This window comes from Amblyomma mixtum, chromosome 8 (genome assembly GCF_055824585.1).
Source record: "Amblyomma mixtum isolate Tamu chromosome 8, ASM5582458v1, whole genome shotgun sequence".
In the NCBI taxonomy this organism is placed as follows: Eukaryota; Metazoa; Arthropoda; class Arachnida; order Ixodida; family Ixodidae; genus Amblyomma; species Amblyomma mixtum.
The window spans coordinates 13,741,220-13,752,947 of NC_143019.1; the positions used below are offsets into that span (position 1 = coordinate 13,741,220).

The following is an 11,728-nucleotide window of genomic DNA, read 5'->3' on the forward strand; positions in this document are numbered from 1 at the left end:
TACTTCCTTTTCATGCCGCTATGTGCGACAGGTGTGCGCACAAATGGTGACGTTTTGCGGCTTGGTTTTGAGACGGCGTGTGGGTGACGCTGCATGTTGGAAATGAAAGCAGATGTTGACAAGGGTTTAGATCGCATGAGGTGGCTGCAGGGAAAAGGTAGAAAGTTGCATGTCATCATTACGGGGCTCTCAATCTGACTAGGCAAATTTTTCTTTTCGGTTAATAACTTGCATTCTCCCCATTACTACTTCTCTCGTGGGCTTAAGTATCAGTAAAAGAAGCATTCCGTGCTTTCATGTTTTCATTGTCGAACTTTAGTTGGTCTACTGTAGTGCTCACTTGACAGCCATGCGCACTAGCCGTTAAGTTGTGGCTGTCAATGCTTTGTTACTCGTTTCACTAATGGGAAATTCCAGTGACTAGATATTTTATTTTCCACTTATTGCTTGAGTCACTGAGGTGCAACTTTTCGACACGTAGCTCACATTCTATGGTAATTGCAATGTGTAGACCCACAGATGATCTGTAATACTGATCCAGCGTTGTATTTTCGTAGAAAATGATCCTTGTGTATATTCACTTATTAAGGAGACCGATCTTAGATTCTGTTGTGGTCGGATATAATTCAAGAATGAAGCAGCTTTTTCCTGTCAAAGGGTCCCTTTCCAGCCAATGGCAGCCACCAGTTCTCATGAGCCTGCTAGCATCACAATGCAGGGAGGGGATTATCCCCTTTTATCTACCACTCCCTGCATTGTCACACTAGCAGGGTCATCAGAATCTGTGGATGCCATTGGTTGGAAGCAGGTCATTTTGAGATGTATCCAACTATAGAGGCACATTGTTGTGCAGCACCTTACTAAGTTCTTGGCTTTCATGCAGCTCGTGACACTACGAACAAAGTTGCTATGCCACTGGATACTTAAATATGAATGCTTTGCACTGCAATCTAACGTTTGCAGTGTTCTGGCCAGTTACATATCTTTTCTTTATATTGTGGGAGTTGCTATGTCATATTTTTGGGAACAGATGAATTTTTATCTCGCACGTTAGACAGATTGGCAACTGCAGAATTTCCACAGAAGAAAAAGCATTCTTTTCTTTTGCATTGTCGCATAGCTGTTGCATAAGAAATCTTGGTAGCAATACATCACGCTTTGTTTGAGCTACCCGCTGTGATGACTAGTGGCTTTGGCATTTGGCTGCTGATTCCGGCTGCAGCAGTCATATTTTGATGGAAGTGAAATATAAAAACACGTGTGCTGTGTGACATCAGCATACGCTAACAATCCCATGCGGTCTAAATTATTCTGGAGATCCCCACAATGTTGTCTCTCATAGCCCATGTGTCCAAGATGCTACCCCCCTCCTGAAAAAAAAAATTGTTTGCGCTAGCCTTCAGCTTTAATTGTGTAACCACTCAGTGCAAAGTGGAAATAGGAGGAAACACTGAAATGCAGGAAGTGCTCAGTTGCGCAAAGTGGCATGCCTGACCACCTTGCTGAAAAAGCAGCACAGAAGGAGATGGAGTACAGCAGCAAACAACGACTGGACTATCAGCTGGGGGTTCATTGAAGAGCACAATGACGCCTACTAGAGAATAAGCTCGACCAATGCTAATGCTTTAGCAGGCACCAGTCTTGTACTGCAGCAGTTTTGGGCTTTTTTGCTCAAAGTTTGTGGGATAAGTTGGTTGCCAAGTGATGGCTTTGGTGTTTGGCTGCGAAGACCAAGGCGCAAGTGGAAGGCTTTAGTCTGACTTTTTTAGTGGTGAGGTAGCCGCCATGGTGGCTTAGTGGCTACGATAATCAACTGCTGAGCCTAAGTTCGCTGGTTCGAATCCTGGCCACAGCAGCTATGTTTTGATGGATGTGAAATAGAAAAGTGTCCATGTGCTGTGCAGTGTCTATGCACATGTTAAAGAGCCCCAGGTGGCCGAAACTGATCCAGAACCCTCCCGTATGTGGTGTCCTTCAAAGCGAAGGCTTAGCTTTACGACGTTAATGCCACACACCATACCATGTCTGATGGTTGTGCAGTGGAAGGCTGACCTTGCTGCCAAGGTGGAGCTGCCGAATGGGCGGCCCCTGCCGGTGTTGCTGGTTGCCAACAAGTGTGACTTGGGCACCCAGCCCATCAACGCCAGCTTCCTCAGCGCCTTCTGCCAGGAGCACGGCTTCGCTGGCTGGTTCCCCACCTCGGCCAAGGAGGACATCAACATCAGTAAGGGCAATGACCAGCTGACCTCTGGTCGGCATCACTTGCAAGTGGTCCCGCAGTATTGAAAGTTGCTGTCACTGGCCTAGTTTGGATGTCACTGCCATTCACAACAACCGTGATTTCAGTGTCCGTAATGAAGCAACACAGGTCGCTCGTCAGTTAACAGGCCATCATAGCAAAATAAGAATACGGTGGCCTGATTACGGTTAGCATCTTTATTCATTCAGACTACCATATTTGCTTGCATATAGGCTGACCTGTTTTTCCAAAATCATGCTTTTCAAACTTGGCGGGTGGCCATAAAGTGGCGTTCAGATGGGAGACCTTGGTGCAGAGGGATGCGCACGGTGCCGTCTTCAAGTGGCACTCTTGCAACCCTCGCCGCAAAATGTAAAGATGAGGACACGTCAAAATGCAGGAAGTGCTCAGTTGTGCAAAGTGGCATGCCTGACCAACTTGCTGAAATACTACGAAACAGCACAAAAGACAGAGTACAATAACAACTCTGCACTTTTACACGGACAGCCAGGAGCCAAAGGGGGCACCATTGTTGCCATACAAACCACCAGCCAAAAAAGAAGGGGATGCAGCCGTGGTATAGCCATGGGCATTTTTTCAGAACACGAGCTGCCAACCTGCCAGATGCGAAAAAAAAAAAAATGCACTCGGCCTGTGTCTAAAAAGAAAAGTGCAGTGAAAGGGGACAGTTTATGCTAGCCAAGCAAACAGTCCCCATCTTGCTGTGAACGCTGTCTTGCTGCGTGGCCTCTGGAAAGCGTGACGTGCGCAGTCACCCTGCTTGGGGGACAGCTGCTTAGGGGTCCATCGCTCGGGTGAATCCCGCCAAAGCCAGAGCAATGCACAACCACACCTTCAGACACAGCAAACGGCACCAACGAAGATATTACGGAAAGTCTTGCAAGCTTTCTGGTCGCCTTCACAATGCACACCATTCGCTGGCACCATTACTGCACAAAGGTTTCACGATTCCTTCTTTTTCAAAAGAAGACCGCGTTGTGACTGTAGCATGGTTTTTTTGTTCATTCACTTAGAATGCACCTTGAGCTGTTAATTCATAGCATGCAGCAGCCAAAAAGTAGCCAAGCTAGCCGAGAACTCTTATTTAATATGCTGATTTGATATATTATGTCCTCTAAAAATGTCGGACCCTCATGTAACATTTGCCGTTGGGTTATACTCGTTAAATTTTAACAGCAGCACTAACTTAACGAATTTGGGACCACTTCTTTATAGAGAGCATTGCAATTCTAGAGCACTAGGGTGCAAAGGCTTGCCACTGATTGTCTTTAAGCCGCACTTTCAGTCTATCGTGACCCTTCGTTGTGCTCTCATCTGTGAACATCATCTTGCCCCAATCCTCCACAGTACAATCCTTATCCGATTGTCCGAAATGTAGACGGGCGGCTTTGTGGTGGTCTAAAAGGGAAGGCTGTCCTGCTTTTAAGGCCCGCTTCGGGCTGTCGAACCACTAGAACATCACCATTTAGTCCGAGCTCATTTTTGATCTGTTTGGCTATTAAAAAAGGGTTGTCTACTGCGGTTCCAATAATCAGTAGGTCTTTTTATTGGAACTTGGCCGCGAACCGCGAGGAAGGTCTGAGAGCCTACTTTCAGTTTTGTAGGCTTTCAAAACTCTGTTCACTGTCGAAAGCGCTCTTCGGGTATTCTCCACAGTTCTTCTCTGGGGAATTTCTTGGCGGTACAAAGCGATCACTCCGATTCTGTCGGTGTCCAATGCTTGGGGCATGATTTTCTTGTCAAGCTGAAGAGACTCAAGCCATGCTAAAGTCGGTAGCTTAGCTCCTACGCCGTAGGAGAATAGCACGCACATGTGCAGCACCATTCCAATCATCGTTTTTTTTTTCGATGCAGACCTAGAAAGCAGCGACGATCAGGCTCGCACTTAACGCTTCAGTTCTCTTCTGCACACAATCATCGTGACAGCATGAAAACGTGCCGTATTTCATTTGCTTGGCATAATGACAAGGAAAGCTTATCATCCGCCAGTCATGCCTGGCGCCGCCGCGGTGGCTCAGTGGCTATGGTGCTCGGCTGCTGACCCGAAAGACGTGGGTTCGATCCCGGCCACGGCGGTTGAATTTCTTTAGAGGAGAAATTCTAGAGGCCCGTGTACTGTGCGATATAACCCCAGGTGGTCGAAATTTCCGGAGCCCTTCACTACGGCGTCCCTCATAGCCTTAGTCGCTTTGGGACGTTAAACCCCATAAACCAAACCAAACCAGTCATGCCTGGCACTCTGAACACACATGTGGTGTGATAGCGCCGTTCGGAACAAGATTCTAGCGCTATGGTGGCGCCGACTGAAAGCGCCGATTTGCCAGCGACAGCCAAGGCATATCGCAGTTGGACTCGGATCTTTTTACTAGCGGGCCGGCGCTAGGCTGCGCTGATCGTGCGGAAGGCCACGCTTTCCACTGTTCGCATTTCTTTTCATCGCGATAGTACAGTCTTACATTCAAAACTATTTTGTACCAGTTGCAGAAGAATAGGCCACTTGTTTGAGGTGAGAAGAAACGGTGATGTCAAGAAGTGATATATGCTAAACCATTCTACAACAAGTGGATGCATGGCAAATTAAAGTTGCCGCAGAATCGTTTCGGACTTCTCTAGTCGATGGGCTATGATGAAGTCACTAAGGACAGGAAACGCTGTTGCATAGATATTCGCAGGTGAAGAGTCGGGGCAACGCCAGGACATTCGTGGTGGGGTTGCATGGAGAAGCAAGAGGGGGATAGGCATGATGCCTCTGTGGCATATTGCTTTTCATAAATATAAAATAAGCAAAATGAGGTTGGGCTCCGTTGAAGGGGTCCAATACAGGCCTACGCAGTTATGAAATATCCTCCTCTTAAGATCTGAGGGAAGCACTCTGCAGATCCTTTCGCTGTCCGGCAAGTATTTCCGCCACTCCTCACCTCCCCCGCCGCCAACACTGCAAAGAGTCTGGAGGTATTTGTTTTCCACCACACTGAGTCATTTTCAGGGAATTCAGGCAGCAAAAGAAAGTTACTATTTTTAACAACCTAAGCCACTGCGGTGGCTTGGTAGTTATGGTGCCTGGCTGTTGACTTAAAAGACACTGGTTTGATCCTGGCCGTGGTGGTCGCATTTTGGTGGAGGTCTGTGTAATGTGTGATGTCAGTGCACGCTAAAGAACCCCAGGTGGTTTAAATTTTTCTGAGCCCTTCACTATGGGGTCTCTCATGGGCCAAGTTGGTTTTGGACGTTAAATTCCATAAACCAAACCTATTTTGAACAGCCAAGGCTACACCGGCACCATGACCAGCCGTTCTGTCTTCTTTTGTGACACAGCTACTGGGCAGCACAAGCTTTTCAACTGAGATTGAGTTGGTGAACAAAGTTTTAGTGATGCAGTTAATAAGGGATGTTCGCACGCTAAAAGCCAATTAAAATTTAGTTTTGTCTAGCGAACTATCGGGATGCATTCAAAAGCGCAAGGCAAGGGAGACTGCGCTAATGTCAGGTGGAATTTGTGGAAGGCCTGTAATTAAGGGCCATGTTAATACAGTGACCGTATCCGATTCGTTAGTTGTCGGCTCATCGTACTGTAATCGTGCTCTTGGCATTCTCTGTCATGTGTACAGAGCACTTGTTCTGCTCTGTACACGTGACGCACTTCCGCATCAAAATCTTCGTTGATGTACAACTAATGTACTTCTAGACCCCTTCAACTTTGGGGTGTTTAAATGGCCCGTTTGACAGCGCCCACTTTCGAGTCCACATGTCCCCATGGATTGGGCCTGCTTAACAAGCACAGTCTGTTGGGAGCAGGTGGAGGTGGGAGTTCTTTGTTGCAACGAACTATGACAAGGACGCTGTGCTGTGAAGAAAGCTCCTCATCCAACTGTTTCTGTGCTGGCAGGCCTGCAGCTGCTATCTCTCTGCCTACCCAGCCTGCAACAGTGCTCGGTGGCATTGCATTTAATACGAAATTTTGATTTTATTGGTTTTTATAGCGATGAGAGCAGCTGTTTAGTGATTCCTTCTTTCTTTCTTTCCTTCTTTCTTTCTTTCCTTCTTTCTTTCTTTCTTTCCTTCTTTCTTCCTTTCTTTCTTTCTTTCTTTCTTTCTTCCTTTCTTTCTTTATTTGAGACAATTTGCTACAAATTGGCTCAGGAGGCAATAGCAAAAGGCCCGGATGGGGCCTGACTAGGCTATGCCCCCCTGACAGCACAGGCAGCACAAGTGTACATATGATTATACATCATAAGCAGACCGAAGTACAGCACATCAATACAGAATACAGAAAGATATACACCGTCTTAGGTTACACTCTAATCTCTCTGTAGAACGAAAAGGAAAGTAACTTATTTGAACTGTAGTAATACAAAAACATTTTCTTATGTACTGCATCAAGTTCATCAGTAAACAAAAATGTTTCACCAAACAAAAATTGATAATGTGAAATGCAATCCAGTGTACATAAGTAATGGAATATGATCTTTAGTGCACGATGGTAGTACAACATAATAGAGATTAATAGCACCAAGAGTTGGTAGGCCATATTCATTGCAGAAAAAAAAATTTCCACACAAATGTTTGCTGAGGTGGTCAGAGCAACTGGTAGCTATAAGTTGAGTGCTATTAGGGACAAAAGCTTTGGGATGCTTGAAAAGTTATCCAGGCTCGTGGGTGATATTTCGGTGTGCTTCAATGCGTGAGCACATGCGAGTCCAACTTTAACTGCTGCAAGTGTTTGGAACCAGCAGCTAATAACAACTATCAATGTTGATTGCCGCTTGTGGCTCTTGTAGATTTGTCGCCAATAGTACAGGTCACTCCAGTGTGAGCACAATTGCCACATTCAACTTGGTTTTTGAGGAAAGGAAATGGTGCAATATCTGTCGCACATCTTGGTGGACACCTAAACCACCATAAGGGAAGGGATAAAGGAGAGAGTGCGGCAATGGAGGATTCAACCAGTGTGTTTTTCAGAAGTGTGAGTGAAAGGCTCACTTTTTCTTTTGTTCTAAATATTCTTCTCCTGGGCAGATAATGACCATGAGCCGTTTCAACTCCAGTAGGGAATTTGCCTGGAGAATTTGTTTTTTGTGTAAACTAGCCATTGAATGGTACCATATAAACGCGTGTAAGGGCCGCACCTGTGTATGGGCCGCACCCCATTTTCCCGAAGGAAATGTTTAAAAAAAAAAAAAATTCATATAAGGGCCGCACCCAAACTTTCCACGACCCAGGTGGGAATAGACTTCTAAATGCATGCGCTGTGGCCTCCGCGATCAGCTCCGGCTGAGAGCAAAAGTGCGCTTGATCGCGGAGGCCACGCACGCACACAGGAGCTTCCAAGTGCTGTCCATCGATGGTGCCCGGGGCCGCGGTCATCATCATCATCGTAAACTTTTTTCTCTGCCGCGACCTCCCGCCATCCACATTGACATTAGCATCGCCAGCTCCAGCCTTTTGTTGTTTTTGTGGCATCTTAGCGTGCTCGCCGTAGTTATGGTGGTTGTAGCTTTCGCGTGCTGCCGCCGAGCTTTGCAGTTTTAGCACGATGGGCAAGCGCCTTAATAGCTGCGCAGCTGGGAGTTAGCTCTCGAACACACAAGCGTGCGGCGGGCAGGAAATTTGACGTGGCCGAGGAGTGCGTCCGATGATGGTGCAATCAGAAGGATGCATTGAGAAACACAAGCTGCAAAAAGCCTGCCTTCTGAAGCAAGCCGTGCAAGTTTCCCGAAATGGAAGAAGAGCTGCTCTGCTATGTGATGGAAGTGCGGAACAACGGCAACGCGTTTACAGCGGACGTGCTGTGCGGCTTCTTTTGGGATGAGCGTGCACCAGAGCACAGCACCAGCTCAGAGTCGAAATACTTGGGGAGTGATGATTGGACGCAGAATAAATGCCGTTCATTCCCTGACTGGTGAATTTTCAATAATAAAAATTTTTTTTGTTTCGCAAATCGCGTGTATGGGCCGCACCCCGAAAATTGGCCCTCGAGTCTGGAAAAAAAAGTGCGGCCCTTACACGCATTTATACGGTATTGCTTAACAGGAATGAAGCACTCTGTTACAAGCGAGAGTTTGTAGTGGAGTGTTTCATTCTTGTCATTTGCTCTTCAGGTGGCGTAAGCTTAGCAGTGAGGGCTTCTGGCTCATGTGCACTTGACTGGCCATTGTGGTCCTAATGGCACTTGTTTGCAGTCGGGGCTTTGATTGCTCTCGGTATCTCCTGGCTGCAGCAGTGAAGTTGTGGTGGTATGCAAAAGTCAGCAAAACATGGCCAAGGCTAATAGGGTTTGGCAGTAGTGACGAAATGTTCATCACTTCTGCAGTGCTCATAGTTGAGTGGGTGTCCTAGCCGCAGAAGGAGACTGATGAAATAGCAGCAGTTGCGACAAGGGTTGCGCTGACGCACACTTCACGCTTTTTGTAACTCAAGCGTGCTTCAAGGATTTCTCCTGTCCTTTATGTATGATAACTTATAACTTGGTATTCCCCAGATTGCGGCTAGCAGTTGCATTTTACACAATGGCCAGCTAGGTGCCAAGCTACATATCTTTTCGTTGAGTAAGCACATCCTCTAGACATTATGCCATCCGTCATCTGTTTGAGTGGAATGATGAGTGTGGCACTATGCTAATGCATGGCTAACGTTACTGGCTGCAGTGAGCGATTTCAGCATTGTGCGTGCATGTGTGTTTGTTCTGTGTCACACAAATGGGAAAAATCCTAGAAGTTCCACGGTTTTATTACAACCCAGGAATTTCTCATGGGAAACAAATATGGAACCTCGTAGCCACCATGAGGGCCCTGTTACTTGATGGATAGAGGTTAGCATAATCTGTGCGGCAAAGCAGCAGTGGTGGCGGAACTTTCCATGACGTCATCCTAGGTGTGTGAGCGAACAGAAGGTGGATGACGCATACAAACTCCCCCTCCGTTGACGTCATGGTAAGCTACCGCGCGATCGCCTATAAAACCTCCGCGCATTGCTCAGTCTTGTCGGCCTCACGCCAAACATGGACAAGGCAATGCCTTTGCGGGTCTTAAACAGTGTTTCAGGGACGTCACTGTTCTGAACGCAGGCTACAAAAGAAGAATGATACGGTGTGAACAAGATGGTGGTGGCAGTGGTTCAGCAGAAGTTGAGAGTGAATAAAAGAAGGTGTTTGCAGTGGCCAACAAAAGGTGTTTACAGTTGTTTGAAAAATAGCCAAGCAGTCGCTAGTGGGGTCAACTGCTTGCTAGCGCATTCAAGCCTTGCTCTTGCAGAGCATGACTTGTCATTTTTTACTTGTCCTCTTAGATAGCCTTAGGAAAGTGGAATTCATGTTGAAGAGCAAACTGGCTGGTAACGTATTACTTGTACGAGGCTTCAGCAGCGGCAAAATGACAGGTGGTTTTGAATGTTTGCCGCTTCTACCTTCACGCTTGTTTTGTCTGCTTCTTTCCACGCAACTACGCAGACAGTGGCGTACAGTCCGGTGCAATGATGACTGTTGATTTAAAAACAGAACTTTTTGTATTTCCCTCCATTGGATTAAAACTTGTAGCGTCGATAATAGAAAAGACTGTGATCACTAGCTTATAGTGAACGGTAGTGGGGCCAAACGTCACGGATTCAAAATGGCAGGAAAGGAAAAAAGACGAAGTAAAGAGCGTTAGCTGTTTGGTTTACTAGAATTGCCCTGATGTCATACTCGCATAGTTTCACCTCTATCCACCATATTGGACCGTGACGTCATCTTTGGCACGTGGCAGGTGGTTGTTTCTACAATGCTATTGTAGGTGGCGCTACGAGTCTCAATGCGAGATGTGCTGTTTTCTAGTTGCTGCCACAGATGGCGGTAGCGCAGACCCCGCGAAATCTTGAAACGTGATGACTAAGAGCTGACACTGTTAAAAAAAGTGTTTTGTTAGAACACTAATCTCCCATTATTATCTCCCATTTATACTCCCATTATTTCTTTGCCGTGTTCCAGATGAAGCCATGCGCTGCCTGGTGGCAGAGGTGCTGGCTCAGCGAGAGGAAGGCAGTGTGGCCGGCCCCCGTGACCTGTCTCTCAAGCGGCTTGGAATGCGCACAACGCAGCCTAGCAAGAAGCCCTGCTGTCGCTCGTGAGCGTGTGGCGCTCGTGCCAGTTGTGGAAATCTCTGCGTGCTCAGCATTTCAAAATTTGTCGCGATAATTGGCTTGAAATTTTACGTTGATGACGATGCATGCAGATTTTTGCGTAACGCAGTGGGTTTGCAATGATACTGTTCAAACCTTCTCAGAAGTTGCAGGGTTTTGCAGGTACTTGGCGTAAGAGCATACCGTATTTACTCGCATAATAATTACACCCCCTTCTTCGGTCACTGCCACTGCGGTGGCTCAGTGGTTATCGAAAGACGCGGGTTCGATCCCGGCTGCGACGGTCCAGTTTCGTTGGAGGCGAAATTATAGAGGCCCGTGTACTGTGCGATGTCAGTGCACGTTAACGAACCCCAGGTGGTCGAAATTTTCGGAGACCTTCACTACGGCGTCCCTCATAGCCTGAGTCGCTTTGGCATGTTAAACCCCCTGAAGGTGCACTGAAGAGGAATCTGAACTCGTCTTTTTGCCGCGGGAACTCGATCTGCACGTTCCGAGCATGCTTAGAAACTGCAACTTATTGCCCTGTGTGGCCGATTTCCCTAAATAGATCGAATTATCTTCTGGCTCCCGCCTTTATTTTTTGAATTCTCCCCGTACGGTGGGCGGAGTCAACCAACGCGTAGAGTGCCTTTCAGCCAGTTCAGTGGAGGCTTTGCTTTCGCTTTATTTTGTTTTTACGTTTCCGTGAATAAATAGTTTCATTCGCAGATAATATAGCCGGAAAATAAGCCCGCAGAAATAAAAATGCGCGTGAACTATTTGCTTCTACGGATTACTACGTATGACTCCGCCGATGGCAGAGCGGCAAGCCGCCACGGGACTGGGTGAAAGGCACTCCACGCATTGGTCGACTGCGCCCACCGTACAGGGAGAATTAAAAAAAGACAGGCGGGAGCCGGACGTTAATTCCATTTAATTAAGGAAATCGGCCACACAGGGCAATAAATCTGAAGTTTCAAGTAATGCTCGGAACGTGTTCCCGTGGCAGAAAGACGAGTTCAAATTCCCCTTCACTGCACCTTTAAGCCATAAACCAGTTGCACCTCCCTCTTCGGTCACTGCCGCTGTGGTGGCTCAGTGGTTATGGCACTCAGTGGTTATGGCCGCAGCAGTCGAATTTCGATGAAGGCGAAACTCTAGAGGCCCGTATACTGTGCGATGTCAGTGCACATTAAGAACCCCAGGTGGTTGATATTTCCGGAGCCCTTCACTACGGCGTCCCTAATAGCCCGAATCGCTTTGGGACGTTAAACCCAGAAACCAACCATCTTCTTTGGTCACTAAGTTTTCAAAAATTATAATAGACTGCAGCTTAAGCTTTACCCCTTGCAAAGCACACCTTCCAAATTAGCG

At 47.0% G+C, this 11,728-nt stretch overlaps 1 protein-coding gene across 1 annotated transcript in view; it reads left to right on the forward strand.

Annotated features, from left to right (window-relative positions):
- LOC149331413 (ras-related protein Rab-32B-like) overlaps positions 1 to 10,871 on the forward strand; it is a 14,436-nt gene extending 3,565 nt beyond the window's left edge. The window contains exons 8-9 of the mRNA XM_089556549.1: positions 2,041 to 2,224; positions 10,221 to 10,871. Of these exons, the coding sequence (XP_089412675.1) occupies positions 2,041 to 2,224; positions 10,221 to 10,360 (324 nt within the window). The 3' untranslated portion in view covers positions 10,361 to 10,871. The remainder of the gene's footprint in view (positions 1 to 2,040; positions 2,225 to 10,220) is intronic.
- The last annotated feature ends 857 nt before the right edge of the window (positions 10,872 to 11,728 follow it).